This window comes from Pelodiscus sinensis, chromosome 7 (assembly GCF_049634645.1).
Source record: "Pelodiscus sinensis isolate JC-2024 chromosome 7, ASM4963464v1, whole genome shotgun sequence".
Taxonomy (NCBI): Eukaryota; Metazoa; Chordata; order Testudines; family Trionychidae; genus Pelodiscus; species Pelodiscus sinensis.
In genome coordinates this window covers 34,449,905-34,471,298 of record NC_134717.1, presented here as the reverse complement: position 1 = coordinate 34,471,298, position 21,394 = coordinate 34,449,905, and the positions used below count along the sequence as shown (strand labels likewise).

At 39.5% G+C, this 21,394-nt stretch overlaps 1 protein-coding gene across 4 annotated transcripts in view; it reads right to left on the bottom strand.

The window, feature by feature from the left end:
- SLC4A10 (solute carrier family 4 member 10) overlaps nucleotides 1-21,394 on the bottom strand; it is a 308,999-nt gene that overhangs the window by 147,395 nt on the left and 140,210 nt on the right. For all 4 annotated transcript variants that reach the window (XM_075933502.1, XM_014569435.3, XM_075933501.1 and 1 more), the window contains exon 3: nucleotides 7,078-7,224. In XM_075933502.1, coding sequence (XP_075789617.1) covers nucleotides 7,078-7,224 — 147 coding nt within the window. The remainder of the gene's footprint in view (nucleotides 1-7,077; nucleotides 7,225-21,394) is intronic.

The window sequence follows — 21,394 nt, the reverse complement described above, 5'->3', positions numbered from 1 at the left end:
AAATGACTGTAACATCTCATGCCCAGAGACTTACATACCACAGTGAAGTTCCAATGTGATATCTGCCTACTCTAACTTTACATAAACCTTCTTAATAGTCAGTGCTGCCAGCTGGTGGTGTTTGTATCAGTACTCATTCATTTGTACTCATGAAGAGTTGCTGATGATCTGGAGAATACTTAATGCAACTCAGCTATGTTTTTATTTTAATTTGTGGAAAGATAGCAAGCACTTGTACCTAGGGAACATGCAATGGTATGAGATGGTATTCATGTTTTATCAACATGAGTTTGTGACAGTCACATTGCTTGTGAGTGGTGAAGTAAAGAATGAGTTATGATACTTTTATGATATGTTTCACCAGAATTTTGTACACGACAGATGTGTTGCAGAACAAATGTATTAATTATGTTTTCAAGATCTAAAAGTACTCACTGGTACTATGTCTTATAGCTCTCCCTGTGGAGCCAAGTGTTTTAGGTTCCAAGGGCTACATTTTTAAAATGAGGGGCAAGCAATAGCTGGTTAGGCACTGGGAGGGTTTTGGAAATCCACTGGGTGCCTACTTGCATCTTTAGGCACTTAAAACCATGATGTATGTCTAGACTGCAGTGATATTTCGGGATACTAGAGGTATCCTGAAATAGCTATTCTGCATCTTTTAAATGTGCCTGCTATTTAGAAAAAGATTGCAAAATATTGGGCGTGCTGTTCCAGTGTTCACGTATCCCTTGTTCCATGAGGGCTAAGGGAGATTTCCGTGGTTTATTTCAAAATTTGGCGCTATATAGACAGAGTCAAATTTAATAATTAACTCAAAATAAGCTATGCAGCTTGCGTAGCTAAAATTGTGTAGCTTCTTTCAAACTACAGGTGCAGTATAGACACACACATTAAAAATCCAACCCAAAAATCCAGTTATGACAGATTCAGAAGAAAAGCAAAATTTAAAATAGACAAACACTTAAAAGCTACTTAAAATGGTTTTTTTACAGTTGAAAAACATATCTATATCTATATCTATATCTATATCTATATCTATAAAGTCAGATATCTCAGCATCCTCCAGGATTAGAAGAGAGTGTTGGACCCCATTGTTAGCTTGGGAAACTCTAATCCTAATGGTACAAAAGGTCTTTTTAGCCCTGCAGGGAAATAAAATATTGGATTTTAAAGTCAAGACACGTTTACATATGGGAAAGCTACCTTTGGCCCAGGCATGTCTGGGAAGGGGTAATTTTCAAGAAAGATTCTACATTTGGCAAGAGGAGGAAGAAATGTTTTCATCAGATTGATTTTTTTCAAATGAAGCTGGTAGAAAACTGTTCAAGGGACTTAAAGCAAGTCTTGTAGCAATAGATTAGTGTACAGATTCCCAAACTCTGCGTTCCAATCACATTTCAGTAGATGGGGTCTACTGTAGATGGGGTCAACAGGCTGTATTCACCCTCTGAGATAATGCCATGTGCCCCTGAATATGTTTGGACTTGCTCCACAAACACCACACCAGGAGTCCAAGAAACATGCTACAAATATGACATGGCTTTCTTTGGTTATGCCTTCACCAGTGTTTTGGTCAATTACAAAGAAAGGTCAAAATGTCTGCTATGCCACAGGGCAGCAGATTAGGAAAACACACAGCTGCAGCACCTGAAAAACACAGATTCTTTTGCTCTTCAAGTTTATGTGAACACTGAGGGCTGTGATGCACCTTTCTTGGCTTTTGTCAAATTCACATGAGTGCAATCATAGAATCACAGATGTACAGAACTAGAAGGAACCTAAAGAGGTCATTGAATCCAGCCCCCTGTACTCATGGCAAGACCAAGCACCATCTAGACCATCCCTGACAGGTGTTTGTCTCACCTGCTCTTAAAAATCTCCAGTGATGGAGAATCCACAACTTCTCTGGACAACTTATGAAGACTTTCTGTTCTGTCTCCCTCTTCCTGGAAAAAAACATGGCACAAGAAAAGTGTGATGTGTTACATGCAAGACAAAAAATCCAACAAGCTATGGAATGGTAGGCTTTTGCGTGATGGGGCTCCAATTACAGCAGGCCACAAAGCAAGGCTGAATGCTTTGGTAAAGAAAGTTGTGCCATCTGCTGCATGGACTTACTGTATGAATCACAGAGAAAAACATGCACCTAGAACACTGTCTGGAGCTAGGAGTTTTGCAGCAAATTTCTTCTATTGTGACCTACTTTGGATTCAGATTGTTTGTCCAGCTCCATTTGCATAATTGTGTGAAGAAAAGGAGTCAGATCATAATGTGTTGCTCTTCCACACTGAAGCTCATTGGCTCACAAGAGGAAAAATACTGGAACTATATTTTGATCTGAGAATTGAGCTGCATGATTATGCAATGGACTGCAAGGAATGAATTTGCTGATTTCCTACATGATCAAAGAAGGATGTGACTTCTTGCCTCTGTCAAAGAAGTATTTGGGAAACAGAATAAATTGAATACATGTCTACAAGGAAAGTATACTCACATCCTTCCCTTGAGTGATCAAATCACAGGATTCATAAAGAAAATTGTTCTCTAAAAGAATGATCTATTGAAGACAAATTATGAATATGCAGCATGCAGGAGATCAGAGCAGATGAGCATGATGGTTCCTTTGACCTTAAAGTCTATACATCTTTCCCTGAGCCTTGCAAGTTCCTGACTAATGGTGACATTTTTCAACCTCCCACATAGGTGGTGATTGAGCATCTCAGCCAGTGGGAGGAACTCTTTACATCCTTTTTCTTTAACTTGGAGACATCAAAGTAGGATGAGGTGCCCAACCCATTTCAGTGCCAGCCTAATGTTATGCATTTGCCAGCAGTTGCCATTGAACAGTTCATTGAAATTTCCTGCAATTGATTCTTGGCAGGAACATATACCCACTTTTATTTTTCAGAGCTCTGGTTCATTGCCAAGAAAGAATATCCTGCACTCTCAACACATGCTTTGAAACTCGGGGTTCTATTTGCACGTGTGTGAAGCTGGATTTAGTGCACTTACATCCAGCAAGTCTCAGTATCAATCTACTGCTGCTGTCACATCAGAGATTAGATGGGCAATTTCTATCCCCCGCTAGACTTTGAGAAGCTGGGTGACAATGCTCCAACACAGATCAGAGAATATTTAATAATATACTTAATATGTAAATTCCTTGGATTCCTCAGTCACTACATTGCTTTGCTAGGATCACAGGAAACCATAGGTCTCAAAATGCAGGCAGGCAGGCAAAAAGTTTCAGAACCCTTGGATTAATACCATAGGTTTGTGGCAGATGATATGGTAGTAGGCATGTAAGCAATTTCCTAGGTACACCATGAATGTCTTTATCATACATTAATGTAATTTCTCACACAGCACTTTTCTCTATAGGTATTATATTACATTTTGTCAAACTTAAAATTTAGGAACTGAATGACAAAATATAAATATTCAAAGTTTTGAATCTGAAGCTTCCTCCTTCTCCCCCGCCCACACTGGTGTATTATGTACACTGTAACCAACAGAGTTTTCTTGCAGTTTCATATATATGTCTTAATTGTGTGTGAAGTACCATAAACGTTTTTTTTAAGAAAGCAGCTGCATGGAAATATATTATTTTGTGTTATATTTCACTGCAGACTGAAAATTATCCTCTTCCACTCTTTGATTTATTTGTCCCATTATCACTTTTTGCTCTGGTTTTATCTCTATCATCCATAATTGCCCAGTACTATGTATCCTTCCCTACTTTTTCTCACCAGGAAGAAATATGGCAGAATCTTATTTATTAATAAAAAAGAGCTTGTGGAAGGAAGAAAATTAGAACAGCTCTTACCAGAAAGGTGATAAAACATTCACAGGATGGGTTAGGACAGATTGTAGCTTCTAACCTCTTGCCATGATGAAGGAAAAATGGAGGCAAGGTGGCACCGTCACAATTCCTGCTCGTGTCTCTCATTGCAGCTGCACAGCACAACACACAGCCCATCATAACTAAAATGAGCCCCTCTCTTACTAAGTAATCTAGGCCCCATCACTTGTAATTAGGAGAGTGACTTCAGCATAAGAGAATTTCCCCTAAATTCAGAGGTTTGATGATGATTCCTTGGGTGTCAGAAGAAAGGTAGCCACATGTAATATGTCTAATCTGGATTGCCTCACACTGAAGGCAAGTAAAGGAATAGCAGAGCCTACCAACTACCCGAAGAAACATGCCCCACTCCCCAAGTGCCAGCTGGGAAGCAGTAAGACAGAGGTCTAACCAATTTATCCATCTCAGCTCTTCGCTTATTTCAGATGTCAGAAAAAATGCAATTTGAGACCATCTCTGGAATCCTTCTCTTCAGCTTTGGGAAACCAACCTGCAACTGGATTTCCCAAAGTCAAATGAAAGCCACCTGACACATCACTCCCTTGCTGCCCCACCTAGTCTTAGAGAGGTGGCTCTCTGCCCTCCATACTTTAAGAAGGGAATTCTTTGGGAGCTATGATTCTCTGCAATCACGATTGTGTCCCACTAGTAAACAGATCAAATCCATCTCTATGTAGAGTTTCTGTATAATGACTATGCACCACTCTGGTCATCAAAACTATTTTTAATTGAAACTTCAGGAGGGCAAAGGTCTCTTGATAATCTTCTGCATAGGAGTGAACTTCACCCAGTTGTTTTAAGAAATAAGAAGAGGGCACTTTGATTTTAAATAAAACAATCTGATTTAAAGTCACTTCCCTAATCAGTTATGGCGTGGACTGAATGAAAAGAGATTCAAGGTCCTAACTCCATATGACGATGTGTTATGGCCATACTATGCACTAGTATTTGGGGTAAATCATTTTATTGCATAATCCTTCTGTTTTCTTTTTATATCACAGTTATGGGAAAACTTAAGTGTTTATAAAAATACTTTATTATAAATATACATGTATACAAACACATCTCAAAAAATTCTGTATGTCAGAAAATGTTCCTCCCTTTAGTCCTAGAGGTACCTACATTCTGCAAAAATTTAGTGTCCCATTAGTTTATTGGAAATTATTTACATCATACATAAAGGGTTATGAAACTGAAGTTATACAGAGTTATGCTAAATAGCTGAGTATCCACATTTCAAATGTCATGCAGGAATAATTTGAGTTTGTCCCTCATTTTGGATCTGTCACACTGTGTTTCATATTTGGGAACTGACAAATTAGAGGCACATGCAGGTGTATGAATATGTATGTGCACATGCGTGCACACACTTCAATAAAAATTAGTATTTTGAGACAAGTATTTTCCAGGGTTTAGGAAAAACTTCCTGAAATACTGCAGAGTACAAAGTTGTTAATTATCTGAAATTACTTGCATAATTTAATTTGAGATAATTGGCTTATGAAAGCGAAAGAAACAGGCACTAGCTTTAGACCAAGCACAATATAGGTTAGGGCAGTGAAAGCTTCTCCCCACTCCCTTGCAAATGTATTTCAATCCCAATTTTCAATGTTACTGCAATTCCACTCTTTTGCATCTGCAGAATGGAGATTACTGTCACTTAGGCTGAACTGTGTCAAAGGAGGTTGTGTTGTGATGTGTACATCAAAGGTATAAGAATGAAACTAAAAGTCATGTTTTACTTGTGATATAGGAAAGGACACAAATCTAGGTGTCTTGGGTTGCAAGGACCGGGCCAAAGCTTTCAGTAGAGCTAGCTCCCATTTACACACCCAAATAAAATTAGGAAATTGGGAGCTGTTGGATCCAGACCACTTTTGAAAATCCGAACCTTAGATAATTACTGCAAGTTTATGTTAACTATTAAAAATACACAACATTATGTAAGTAGACGCTCTTTCTTTAAAACATTGTAAACAGCTTCAAACTCTTATTTTTTAAAGAAAGATTCTCATAATATGCCTTAAAATATCAATCATGATAAAAAGCAAATACATTTGTATTAATAATGTATGCTTTTCTTAGATTTGAAACATACAATCTATTTTAATGTGTCTATGTTAAACGTTCTTGTGGTACCTGAAATACAATCCAAACTGAGCTATCTCAGCTATTTTTCTTCATCAATACCAAGTCTTCAAGTCATTCTTAATCCTCTATATTCCTACTGAATTTGAGAAACACTCTTCATTTCTTGCTTTTTCATCCCTGGTATATTTTACTGTGAAAGATTTGAGTTCAAATTCTTTTATATAGACTTGGAGCTTCACTGTGTGTAATACTCTGCTTCAAAGCTTTCCACACAGATAATTTAAAATTCAGTCTAAAATAAAGGACCTTATAATGACTACTTTGCAACCTAAAATTACATTGGCACTTATGTTTTCCCAGTGAACTAAAAATATTCTTTTGTGCTACAATGTGATATGGTTTCCACTTAGTTTGAGTGGTTTGTTTTGCTAGCTTTTTCCTCTTCTTCAAGTCCCCAGTTAGCTGTCATCCAAACGTATGCATGAGGATACATGTCAAACATACACGTGGAAGTACCCATTATTTTTCCCCTTTCAATATATTTTGTGGGGAATGGTGGCTAAGATCCTTCCATACTAGAGATATTTGATAAATATCACATTTTCCCATATAAATTCCTGTAGTTCACTCTTGTTCCTGCCCCTCTCACCACAAAAGACAGGACATGACGCTGAGATAGACACCAATGCTGATCTCACGAGATGACCCATGTCACAATACATTTACCCCTTACAATTTCACATAAGGACAGAGGCAAAATAGAGACTCAGAATCATGTCTTAAGCTGGTGTAAATTAATAAAAATTCTATTTTTATATTAGCACTGCACTACCCGGTCTTGTTACATTTTAGAGAAACCAATTTCCCAGCAACAATAGTTTCCATCCATCTATATAAAGTGCCTATCACCAAAGAAATTATCTAGAGTATTACAGCTCTACTTATAGTATTTTTCATGTATTTATCTACTCAGCTTAAACATAGTAGGAGGACATTTCAAAAGATTTTTAGAATAGACCTAAAAGCTTGTATTGCAACCACAAAGCCTCATTGTCAATATGGTCTAAACAGAAGAGGAGGATAAAGCATGCATAAGTTTCAGGAAGAAAAAGAAGCCTTACCAAAAGGAGGAGACTCTCTCCCATCCTCTAAGCCTGAATCTCGTTCCCTGTCTCTCTTTCTGTGTTTGTGTCCACGGTGTCTGTGACGTCGATGACTTTTTCTTCCACCCAGTGGCACATGAACTCCAATGAACAATGTTCGATGACCTACAAAGAAAGTTATGGTTTAAAAAGTGCACATGGCAAGATACAATGTCCTGTCATGATACTGAAATGTCACTGATGCACAATTCGTTGATACAAGAGAACATGCTAGTACTCAATATCTCATGCTACGTATATCAGATCGCCCAGAAATTTACATATAAAAGATACATTTGGAATATATTATAAATTAACTAACTAATAAATCTTCTTGATTTATATACTTAATACAATGACACTGATTTGTTCATTCTGGAGTTTTATGCAAGTTGAAGTGATGTACGCACCAAATCCTGCTAACGATTGATATATAGAACTCTTTGTGAAGTCAATGGAAATTTTGCCCCAAAAAATCATGACAGGATACAAAATGTATATAACAAAATCCCTCTGTTTCCATAATATACTGTATATGCTCTATTTACAAATAAATAATAAGTAGCTTAGACTGGTGTTATTTCTACTGGCATTTCATTTTAATGAATTTGCAATGTCCATCTGACAACTGCACCTATAGTCCTGGGCTGCTGAGCCTGTGGAATTTTGCTGATCAAGCCCCACAGATTCACAAATCTCAATTATCTGACACAACAGAAGAATAGCACAGTAAATCATTTCAACGACAGATAATGTAGTATATTACATCAATCATGAAATGTGACAGAGATGGGAAAGAAACCTGTCAACTCTTACTAAACACTCTAGCCTCCTGAATTCACTTGCAACAAGAAATATTTTGGTAAGTGAATTTAGGAGGCTACTGTATGTAGTAAGCCATGACAGATTCCTTTCTTATGTTTGTGATATTTTGTAACACAAGTGATACACTGCCATCTTTGAAAAGATTTATTGTGCTATTATTCTGTTACATCCTATGAGTGAGGTAGTTAGGAAACTATGTTTTTTTCTCCGATTATTCACACCAAATGTGTTTTCTTTTCCTCTGGAAATGAAGATAACATAGCTAATGGATAATTCTGCTTTGCTGAAATCATTTAGCTGTGTCAATCATATGAAAAGGTCAAGTACATTAAGCTGCTGTAGCATGTGATCTCTAATCCCTTGGAGACTAGGGGCAGAAAACACAGTAAGGCATAATTTGTCACAGTATATGAAAGAAATTCAAGGCTGGCAGGAATTCTCTGCAGAGGAACAAATAAACAAGATGGAGGAAAACCTCTTTACACAGTATTAAAACATGGATTTATTTCTTTAATTTAGTTTCATATATAAATACATATACTGGACAATGTGGAAGAATTGTCATCGATTTAGGAAAATGTCCATGCATATTCATGGAATTTTCTGAAGTACAGCTATGATCTGAAAATGAGTATTTCTGAGATTTTTTTTCTTTTTTCCTCTTGTTTAATATAATGTTTTACTCCCAGAACAGGATTTACAATAAACTGGTGTTTTCAAAGTATCTCAAACCAGCTTCAATAAATAATGGATAAAATAAATAAAAATGTTGGGATAAAGATAATTTACAATAAACAACAACAAAAAATTACTTAATTTGATTTGGTAATTTAACCAACTTTTGTTACTTTGTGAAAGGGTTGGACAAAGCTTGTTTTAGTTTTGTGCCAGTTAACTATTAAGAGAAGGACTTGATCTGTGAAGATCACACTTCACTTTATTCTGAAGATTTAGGATGTGGGATTTGAATCCAGCCTTATCTCTATTAAATATGCTGGCAAATCAACACTAAAACTCTAACTGGCTGAACTGCCCAGTTATCCTCTTTATTATAGAAAAGAGTCCATTTGTATATGAAAAGGACTTAGGAAACTGGAAAAACTGAGGGAAAATAACAAGAAAACAAGATAAGGACCACATTCACATTTGTTTTAAGGTTGTGATCTTTCTCAGGGATACTCACACCTGTACTCACCACCATCATCAGAGATAAAGGAGGGACAAGCAGAATCAAATCAGTATCTTAGATGTCTGCATACAAATGCAAGCAGTATGAGGATTAAGCAGGAAGAACATGAAGTGCTATTAGGTAAACACAATTGACACAGAGACTTGGTGGGATAATACACAATAGGAATATTGGTATTGAAGGATACAGATTGCTCAGGAAGAATAGGCAAGGAAAAAGGGAGGAGGTGTTGCCTTATAATAAAAATATATACACTTGGACTGAGGATGCGATGGACATAGGAGACAGATTTGTTGAGAGTCTCAGGGTTAGTTTAAAAGGGGTAAAAAACAAGGGTGATGACATCCTAGGGGTCTACTACAGGCCACCTAACCAGGCAAAAGAGGTGGATAAGGCTTCATTAAACACCAAAATCATCCAAAGCACAGAACTTGGTGGTGATGGGGGACTTCAACTATCCAGACATATGTTGGGAAACTAACACAGCAAGGTACAGACTATCCAATAAGTTCTTGGACTGCATTTGGAAACAATTTTTTTATTTCAGAAAGTTCAGAAAGCTACTAGGGGGAAGCTGTTCTAGATTTGATTTTAACAAATAGGGAAGGACTGACTGAGAATTTGAAAGAGAAGGCAGCTTGGATGAAAATGATCATGAAGTCATAGGCTACGTCTACATTGGCCCCTTCTCCGGAAGAGGCATGTTAGTTTCCAACTTCAGAATAGGGAAATCCGCGGGGGATTTAAATATCCCCCGTGGGATTTAAATAAACATGGCCGCCGCTTTTTTCCCGGCTTGGGGAAAAGCCGGAAAAAAGCGTCTAGACTGGCGCGATCCTCTGGAATAAAGCCCTTTTCCAGAGGATCTCTTATTCCTACTTTGACAGGATAGCAAGCCTTGTGGATAAAGGGGAAGTGGTGGACATGGTATACCTAGACTTCAGTAAAGCATTTTATACAGTCTTCCATGACCTTATCAATAAACTAGGGAAATACAACCTAGATGAGGCTACTATACGGTGGGTGCATAACTGGCTGGATAACCATTCTGAGGGTGTCTCTACACAGCAAAGTTATTTTGGAATAATGGATGTTATTGCTAAATAACTATGCGAGCATCTACTCAGCAATTCCGTTATTTTGAAATAATTTTGAAATAATGGACAGCTTATTCTAGCTTCTGTAAATCTCATTCTAGAAAGAATAACTCCTATTTTGAAATAATTATTTCAAAATAAGGCATGTGTAGACGCTCCGCTGTTACTATTTCAAAATAGCCCCTCATCAGAGCCATTCTAAATTATTCCTCCTGAGGCTCTAAATCAAGATAGAATGTCTACATTAGCAAAGCCTGCCTCAAACCAATTTTGAGGCTTCCCTGCAGTGTTATTTCAAAAAAAAAGATGCTTTGGAATAACTATTCCAGATTAGATTATTCCAAAATAACTGTGCAGTGTCGATGTAGCCTCAGAGAGTAGTTATTAATAGTTCAGAGTCGTGCCTGAAGAGCATAACAAATGGGGTTCTGCAGGGAACCAGTTTGGGGACTGGTTCTACTCAATATCTTCATCAACAATTTAAATAATGGCATAGAGCATACGCTTATTAAGTTTGCAGATTATACCAAGTTGAGAGTGGTTGCAAGTGCTTTGGAGGATAGGGTCAGAATTCAAAATGATCTAGACAAACTGGAGAAATTGTCAGAGGGAAACAGGATGAAGTTTAATAAGGACAGATCCAAAGTACTCCACTTAAGAAGGAACAATCAGTTTCACGCTAAAGGAGTACAGCAGAAAGAGATCTAGGGGTCATAGTGTACCACAAGCTAAATATGAGTCAACAGTGTGACACTTTTGAAAAGACACAAACATGATTCTGGGAGGCATTAACAGGAGTGTTGTGATCAAGATACAAGAAGTAATTCTTCCCTCTACTCTGCACTGATTAGGCCTCAGTTGGAGTATTTTGTCCAGTTCTGGGCACCACACTTCAAGAATGATGTGAAGAAATTGGAGAAGGTCCAGGGAAGAGCAACAAAAATGATTAACGGTCTAGAAAGCATGACATATGAGGGAAGACTAAAAGAATTGGGTTTGTTTAGTTTGGAACAGAGAAGACAGAGGGGACATGATAGCAGTCTTCAAGTACGTAAAAGGGCGCAAGAAGAAGAAGGGAGAAAAATTGTTCTCTTTGACCTATAACGATAGTATAAGAACCAATGGGTTTAAATTGCAACAAGGGAGATTTAGTTTAGACTTCAGGAAAAACTTCCTGTCGGGGTGGTTAAACACTGGAATAAATTGCCTAGGGAGGTCATGGACTCTCCATCACTAGAGATATTTAAGAGCAGATTAGATAGGCATCTTTCAGGGATGATTAGATGGTGCTTGATCCTGCTGTTAGGGCAGGGGACTGAACTTGAGCTCTTGAGGTTCCTTCCATTTCTAGTGTATTCTATCATAGATCCTATGATCACAACAACCCATGAACCAAACTTGCTGTAGCTCAGTTAACAGCTTCAACAGATACATAGGTAGAGGGAAGAATTACTTCTTGTATCTTGATCACAACACTCCTGTTAATGCATCCCAGAATAACATGACTCCTACTTTAAAACATGATTTCAATACAAAAGTCACAGAATTGACTTTTAGGACTGGAGGGGACCTTGAGAAGTCATCTAATCCAGTCCCCTGACCTCACGGCAGGAGTGTTAGCTAGACCATCTCTGACAAGGGATATTGTACACTCCTAAATCTCTCCAGTGATGGATATTCTGCAACAGGGGTGCACAAAATGCAGCCTACAAGCCAGACGTAGCTTGCCAAAGCTTCCAATCTGGCCTGCCACGATCCTCTGAGACACCAATGTTCCATGGCTCAGTGGGAGCCCTGCCTGCCGCACCCCTCACACCACTCAAACCCTGTGTGATTCTATGTTGTGTGCCCCATGGCCTGGAGTGGCTCCCTGCACTGCCCCTGCCTCCAGCACAACCCTTGCAACTCCCAGTGGTGGCATAGAGACACATAGGCTGGCCCCAGCAGTCAGCCATGTTGAAAGGCTGAGCAGGCAAGGAGCCTGCTCCAGCATCCCACTGGGCTGCTGGCCAGGAGTCACCTTGGGTAAGTGCCTCCCAGCCAGAGCCTACACCGGACACCCCATCTTCCCCCCACATCCCAACTCCCTATTCTAGGTCACAACCCAAACCCTCCACACCCTCTCCTGTACCCCTTCCCTACTCCTAGACCCTGAACCCCAATCTCCTAGCCCAGGTCACAACACCCTACTTCATCCAAATTCCCTTCCAGACCCTACACCCACTCCTGCATCCTAATCCCATACCCTGAGCTCCCTTCTACACCCAAACCCTGTCCCAGACACCACATCCCCCCTATAGAAGAGTGCAGCCTTTGGCTACTTACCAAATTCCTAAGGTTGTTCACCTCATCAAAAATGATTGCCCACCCCAGCTCTATAATATCCCTAAGCAATTTATTCCAATGCTTAACCAGTCTGACAGAAAGGTTTTCCTAATGTCCAACCTAAATCTTCTTTGCTACAATTTAACCCTATTGCTTCTTGTCCTATCATCAGAGAATAAGGAGAACAAATTTTCTCTTTCCTCCTCGTAGAAAACCTTTTGTATTGGAAAAAGTTACATCCCTTCACAATAATCTCTTCTCGAGACTAAATAAATCCACTTTTTTCAGTCTCCCTTCATAGGTCATGTTTTCTAGACCTTTCAATATTTTTGTTTCTCTTCTTTGAACTTTTTCCATTTTGTCCACATCTTTACTGAAATGCAACACAATACCGTCATTGAGACCAAGCCTACTAACGGGCAGTTGCCCCAAGGCCTGGTGATACAAAAGTGCCCTAAGTGATACAAAAGTGCCTGGTGCTACAAAAGGGCTCCTGCCACAGGACTGGCAGCAGCTGAAGCCCCAGGTCCTTTAAATTGCTGCCAAAGCCTACATGGTCCACTCTGGGCATCTCTCAGGAATGGCTGGGGGGCGGTAAGGAGGTCAGCATGGCACCCTCCGGGCAGTGCTGAAAGCTGGCCCTGCCCTGGCTTTCACCCAAATTCCCTCCTAGACTCCCACACCCACTCCTGCACCCAATCCCATACCCTGATCGCCCTTCTGCACCTAAACTCTGTCCTATACCCCGCATCCCCTCCTTTTCTGGTACTTTGAGCCCCTCCCCCACCACACACACACACATTTCCCAGGGGTCTATCAAGTCTATTGGCACCCCTGATTGAGGTCTAGTCAACACAGAGTACAGCAGAAGAATTACTTCTGATGAAGTGGGTCTTTGCCTACGAAAGCTTACACTCCAACACTTCGGTTAGTCTATAAGGTGCCACAGGACTCCTCGCCGTTCTTGTGTATTGTTTACTATACTATTGCTAATGCAACCCAGAATGATGTTTGCTTTTTTTGCAACACTGTTACAATGTTGACTTACATTTAATTTGTCATCCACTGTGGTTCAGAACTCTCTTTCTGAAGTACTCCTTTCTTGACAGTCATTTCCCATTTTGTATGTGTACAACTGATTGTTCCTTCCTAGATGGAGTACTTTGCATTTGTCCTTATTGAATTTCATCCTGTTCACTACAGACTATTTCTCCAGTTTGTCCAGAACATTTTGAATTTTTATCTTTCCACTAAAGCACTTGCAACCCCTCTCCTTCCCCCTCCTTTCATATCATCTTCAAACTTTATAAGTGTGCCATTATTTAAATCATTGATGAAGATATTGAGCTGATGGATCAGAACTGATTTCTGTGCAACCCCTTTCAATATATCCATCCGCCTTGACTATGAACTGCTAATTAACTACTCTCTAGGAATTTTTTTTTCCAAACAGTTATGCACCCACTTTATAGTAGCCCTTCTAGGTTGAATTTACCGAATTTGTTATGAGATGGTCATGTGAGCCAGTATCAGAAGCCTTACTAAAGTAAAGATATACCATAGTGTTTTATACAGTGCAATACATATCATGAACAACAATGTTGATTAGTAATGTGTCATGGGCTTTCATTTCATATTTTACAGAAGATTCTTTGCATAAATACTGTGAAAGCAGACTGCTAGGTGTCTTGAGTTTGTCAAGCCTGATAGGAAAGGCTAACACAGGGGATTGAACTGTTTGCCATTTGGTACCAATGACTCTGCAAGACAAATGGAGTTATACCATGGACGAATTTCAGTAAGGGTATGTCTACACATCAAACTTATTTTGAAATAACAGCCGTTATTTCGAAATAACTTTCCTAGCGTCTACACAGCCAAACTGCTATTTCAAAATTAATTTGAAATAGCGGAGCGCTTATTTCAAATTTTATAAACCTCATTCCACGAGGAATAACACAAATTTCAAAATTGCTATTTCAAAATAAGTGCTGTGTAAACACTTATTTCAAAATAGGGGGCCTCCAGCCTTCCCAGGGAGCCCTGGTGGCCACTCCAGTCTCAACCAAGAACACTCCTCTTCCTCCATCCTCCCCGGAGCCCTTAAATGGGTTGACTCTGGCCACAGTGCCTGTGCCAGCTCCAAGCCTGCCAGCCCAGAGCCAGCAGTCACTGTCCCTGACCCAGTGGCCCCAAAACATAAGCCAGCAAGTCACTGGCAGCCAGCCCTCCATCACTCCCCAGGAGCAGTCTGCCAGCTCCCAGGAGCCTGACAGGGCCCAGAGAAGGTGGGTACCTTCCTGGTCCAGGGTGCAAATTGTGGACCTTATTCAGATTTGGGGGGATGCCCCCAATCTCCATGATCTCCACACTAGATGGAGGAACGTGGCCATCTATGGCAGGATAGCTGCCAGCCTGGCCACCAAAGGCCACATGCGAACCCAGGAGTAGGTCTGCATGAAAATCAAGTTGGTCCCCTACCCCTTCTTCCCCCTTCCACCTCCCTCCTCCCAGGTTTTCCCCTCCTCTCTCCCACCCTCTCTTCCCTCCTCTCCCACCTCCTTTCCCCAGTCTCACCAGAGTTTCATCCCCCCCCCCCAGTTTTGTTAAATAAAGAGAGTTGGTGTTCATGAAAATACGTGTATTTTATTTTACATCAGGAAGGGGGGCTAGGGAGGAGTAAGCAGAAGGACATGAGGGAGGAATGAAGCACAAGCCCCCAGTGCGGCAGACCAGGGAGGCTCTTAGTGCTCCTTAGGGTGGAAGCTCTCCTGCAGGGCCTCCTGGATACTGACAGTCCCCCGATGGACCTCCCAGATGGCAGTCTTCAGAAAGTGCAGCCAAGCTTGCAGCAATGCATCCGCAAGAAGCAGTAGAATGCCCAGCAGCAGCTCTGGCTCCATGTTGCAGAGTGATGTGGTGTCCCGAGTGAGGGCAACCAGAGCATGCAGAGACAAAATGCTTTGCTGTCCCTCACTGAGGTAGGCAAGCAAGCAGGGAAAGCTGATAACCGGCTGTCCAGGGGGATCCCTTTAAGGACAGGCCTCAGATAGCCTCAGGCAGCAGCCACACAAAGTAACTCCTGACCTGATGCCCTGCCGGACCTGGTTCCAGCCAGCCTTAAATGCGATTCAGCATCAACTCAATGTGGATGCGCTATTTCGAAATAGCAAAATGCTATTTCGAAATGCATTTTGTGTGTAAACGCGTTATTTCAAAATAACTTATTTTGAATTAACTATTTCGAAATAAGATATTTCGAAATAATGCTGTAGTGTAGACATACTCTAAGTGTAGAAAGCAATGTATGGGAGAGTCCAGCAATGAGAGCTTGGGTAAACACGGGGAATCAGGCAATCAACAAGGGAAGTTTGCAGAGACAAGAATTAACAATTTGCTACAGAAGGAATGGGGGGGGAGGGGGTAAATGTGAAACATCTGTGAAGGAAGAATTAAGTAGGCCTGAAGGACTGTAGGGCAGAAAGAGATAATTTGGGAGGAAAATGAAAATGAGAGGATCTTAAGGTGATGTGCACACATTGAAAAATGAATAAAAAACAGAAGGGAGAGAAGAAATGAACAGGACAAGTGAAGCAGTCATTACTGCAAACCATCTCTCAATGAAAGACATCTTGCAAGCTATTATCCAAAGTATAAGCTCCTTTTCTGTACACTTGTAAAAAAAATAAACCCACATCTCTAGACACGCCCATCACTAATGACACCTGTGAATTATCAGTATCCTAGATCCCTCCCAGTCAGGCTCTAGTCCAAAGCAGTGGGAAAAAAGTCAGCATGTGTTGCTCTGGTGGATGATCTCTTGCTGTCCGTAAGCAAGGAAACTTAAGTCATCCTGCTTGACCACTCTGGAAGAGGCTTTTTCCACCCCTATGACAGAATTTTTACAGGAGCTGAACTCTAGACTATGGAACTTATACCCATAAGAATAAAAAATGACCATAAACCTCACCATTTTCAGAATTAAATGAAAATTAATTTCTTCAGCTTGGTTTCGTCTTATGTACTCTGAACTCAGCCACTCCCAGAACACACGCCCATGCAAAAACTTAAAGAAACAAACTAAAAAAAATTGCCTTTTGAACAGTAGTTCTAACTGCTGATGAGGTACTCAGTGTGACAGAACAGTAGAATCAAGCCCTTTGATGTTAACAGAATAAATCTTGCTCATCAAACTAGAGTTGATGCAGTAAAATTCCAAGGGATGTAATATATTTGGATTTTTATAAAGAATTTGATAAACTCACATGAAATCTTAATTGAAAGTTCATTTAAATCTATTAGGATAAAAGCTCTGCCATGCGAACTAAAAACTACGTTAAAAATACTGTAAACAAATTTAAATGATAAACGCCAGTGTTCACAGCTGCAGAGAAGTATTGAGTGAGGGTACTGCAGGGACTTGTCCTAGACCCAGTCTTATTTAAAATCTTCATTAATGATACAGAAAAGGGAATAAACACCACATTTGTGTCATTTGCAAATTGAGAACACAAACACAAATGAGAACAAATGGACTTAGAGATACTACAAAAAATAAGAAATGATATTTAGCTTAGAAAAAAATACAAGTTAGCAATATCATGAGAAAAATAATCTGAAATTCATGCTCAAAGTAAGGGAGAATCCCAGAAACCAGCAATGATGAGAGAGTGAGGATTACCTATGCCCATCCACCCTACCAATCTGCCACAATGGGAAAGTGGAAAGGGCCACATTTTCCCTTTTAAAAAATAATTATGTAACCCAAAAAGCAAAGAACACCAATTTCTTTCCAAACCCCAAGTAAAAATCTTCCACTTAAGGACTGAGTTTGGAAGTCAAAGGTAAATTGTAAGACACTTTTGTGCATTCATGCACTCATATACACTCAGGCTATAGAAACTACGGTACCTTTTCCAGCTTCAGCAGGCTCTAGTTTAATCCTTGGTGATAGGCAAGGTGCGTGTCACAAACAGGGAGCACTTATTCTGTCCAGACAAATCATGCAACTCAGTGATCAGTACATATCTGTACTGAGCCACAGGCAATAGGAGTCTTACTGAGCCACAGGCAATAGGAGTCTTAGGCCTCGTATATATTTACTGGCTGATTGACACTCCAGAGGTTGATCTTCTAGCATTTGATTTAGTGGGTCTACTATAGACCTGTAAATCAAATGCTGAGGGCAGTTCCAGCTGGCATCCAGTACTCCTCCTTTTGTGAGGAGTAAGTGAAGCCAATGGGGACATTTGCTTCCATCAGCCTCCCACGGCATGGACAGCATAGAAATGCAATTTGGGATCCATCAACTCCGTCTACATTAATTACGTACATAAGACAGGAAGTTGTGTATCTTAATTCAACCTCCCACTGTAATGTAGATCAGGCCTTATAATCCTCGCCTGTTGAGCATGGCTGTTTAGATTAAGAAACATGCTTTTAGGTCTGGAGGTCAATGGTGTTTGTCAGGAGAGTGACCGTTATATAGAGAACCTGTAGAAAGCAGAGGGCTCTTGCAGCATCCCCAAATATTAACAGATGTAGGCTCTGGTGGTCTCCATTTGGAAGAAGCACATTCCATAGTTGAGATGCCAGTTTATAGCAAAGAGGCACAGCTCAAGTGACTCTGGAGATCTCAGATGAAATAGCATTGCAGATTGGAGAGGCAGTCTCTCAGGTTACTTGGTTCTTAAACCATTTAGGGCAGTATAGACAGGAACCAATACTTTGAACTCCCCCAAAAGCCAATAGGCCTAAGCAGTTAGAACTGGTCCAGTGCAAGTTTACAGTCTTCCTAAAAATTAATTCTAGATACAAAATTATTTGAAAATTTACTGACAATGAATAGTTACAAGTAACATTTTTGTTTTTCTTATGGTAGAGAGAATGATTATGTTGGAATGTGTAGGAGTTATGAATACATGACTCATTTTTCACTAGTGTAGTGCAGCTGGGAAGTGAAGTTAAACAGAGGAGTAAGGACAAAGGCACAACATGCTAATACAACCATTTATGAAGCTGCTCCCAGAACAAACTAAATTTACAAAAATATTTACAGCAAAGTTGCCATGCTGTAATTTGTGAAGAACTGACAAAAAACCCTCACGACATTCTCAGTGCAGACAAATATTCAATACTGTACCGTCTTACACCTAAGGATGAGAGGAATGGCTTAGAAAAATTAAGAACTGTGGCTCTGAACCATGAAAGTATGTAAGCACATCCTGAATATTAAGCATAGGAAAGGTCCCATTAAGCCATTAAAGTTAAGTACATACGTAATTGCATTGTGGGATCATGGCCCATCCCACTACACCTATTCCTTGGGTGGGTAAGAAGAAATCCTTTCTCTTATTCTAAATATACTCTTTCTGTATATGAATCCAAATGAATCTCTGTGCATTCTATCATACTAAGAGATCAACTCTAATAACCCGCTATATGAGAAACACAAAACAATAAACAAAACAAAGTCAATATTATAGTAGAAACAGAATGTAAAATAATCCTCTTAGGTACACATACATAGCTCCCACTGACGTAAATGGAAGTTGTGTGTATCAAAGAGAGGAGCCTTTGACCCATATATCTAAATTAGTAGCAAATACAAATGCAACATATTACCAGAAGAATTGTGTGCTCATAGATGAATATATTTGGACTCTTGTTGCAATTTTTATATCAATTACTCTAATGCTATACAGTTTGGCCATATTAACTATCAAAGAGTTTTTCACAATTTAAGAGAGATTTCAATAACTAATTAATAATAGAATATGAAAATGTCACCAACTCAATGAAATTGCTACAAAAAGCTATTAAGTCTGCCAGCATTCCCCAGGATAGCATATAAATCAAGCTTAGAATTAGAACTGAGAAAATTATACTCAGCAATATGCAACAAGCTTAGCTCCCTTTTCTGTTCACACATTAACCATAAACAGACTTAGATTTTTGGTCAAGTTTTGACTAGTTCAAGCAAATGTAATTCAAGAGAAATCTACAGTCTGGCGTATTTGCAATTATTGCTTTTGTTATTTTGTATTCAGAATTCACTTTGTGAGTGGTGACCTAAAAGCGTCTTTGCTCCATGATTTTTCATTATGATCAAGGAAAATCCCAAAAGGATCCCTGCAAACCAAGCACCACCCAAATCAATCTCTAACTAGGTCTTTAAGATGGTTAGGCTGGATGTTCAGTCTATCTGTCATACGTCTACACTGCGGGTGTTTTGCGGAAAAGGAAATGCAAATGGAGCACTCATTTGTATATCTCACGCTCTCATTTGCATATCTTCTTCTGATCCTTTCTGCCAAAGAGATTTTTGTGATAAAAAGCCCTGTGTAGATGGGGCCATTTGTTGGGAAAAAAAACCTTTTTTCAAAAAAAAAAAAAGGGTAGCCACTTCCATTTTGCGCAAAAAAACCATTTTGTGCAAGATCCTTCTGCCTCTCGAGTCAGCAGTCCCTGACTGGAGAACTCCCAATCCCATTTAGACCATTCAAGATAACAGTGAAAAAGCTTCCACTGTGAACAGATATTCCAAAACAATTTATCTTACCACAAACATGCTAGCCAATAAAAATTATTTTGTTCAACATTTCATGACAAATAGAAATCAGTCAAAATACTACCAGAATGAATCTGCAACATTCATATTTAATACATATTTGCAATTTTTGCTGTATTTGTCCAACTCTAGAGGCAGTGCAGAAAGAACACTAATACGTTATTTTTCTAATAATACTATAAAAACACTTTCAATACCAATACTGTCTATGCTGGTCCTAAGCCAAAAGTGGAAGACCACAAACTGCTACACTTTTAAAGGCTGGGAGAAATTTTAACTCATATCTGAAATTTTCAAGTGGCAAATATCACTAAACTTTGAGGAAAATCAAATGTTTAGATCTGAATTGTGTGGCTCTATTATAACTAGCTTAACATAATTTTCATTTTTATCAGCTGTCTCCATTGCCTCTCCCCTTACTGATTAGTGAAGCTCTGGAACTCCTTGCCAGAGGATGTGGTGAAGGCTAGGACTTCAACAGGGTTCAAAAAAGAGCTAGATAGATTCATGGAGGTTAGGCCATCAATGGCTAGCCAGGACGGGTAGGAATGGTGTCCAAAGCCTCTGTTTCTCTGGAGGTGGGTGATAGGGGAGGGATCACATGAGGATTACCTGTTGTGTTCCTTCCTTCTGGAGCATCTGGTATTGGCCACAGTCGGCAGACAGGATACTGGGCTAGATGGACCGTTGGTCTAACCCAATACGGCCATTTTTATGTTCTTATGTTCTAAGCTGCACACTTTCAACAAAAACACTTTACATTTACAATAGTAAACTAGAAAAACTCAGGTAACACGTTATTTTTTAGCTTGACTTCGTTTTAGAAAAAGGATTCAGAATCAAACCTGCATTAGATCCCAAGTAAAATAAGTGAAATCTAGTCCACAAAGGGCATTATTTGCATCAAAAAGCTATGATACAATATGAGACTTAGACTGGTAATATTTATTATTTATGAGCCAGGACTGGATAGTGCAGTTCCTGCAGATCCTAACAGGGGACTATAGAGAAGAACTTGCCCACAGAATGAAGATACAGCTACTATGTACCTTACTTTATCTGGTGTTTAACAATCCCTCATCACACCACCAAAAAATCAACTTAAAATGGTAAAAGAAATTACTGATTAACCCAGGTTATGAAGAAACCTCAAGAGTTACCACAGCACAATAGGAAAGAGAGAGCAAGGTGTAAATGTTAATCGGTATAATGCACTGTATAGGTATGGTTTAATTCTGCAGTAAACGGAGACCCAATAAGATGAATTATTGGAGTCATAATTCAAGTTTC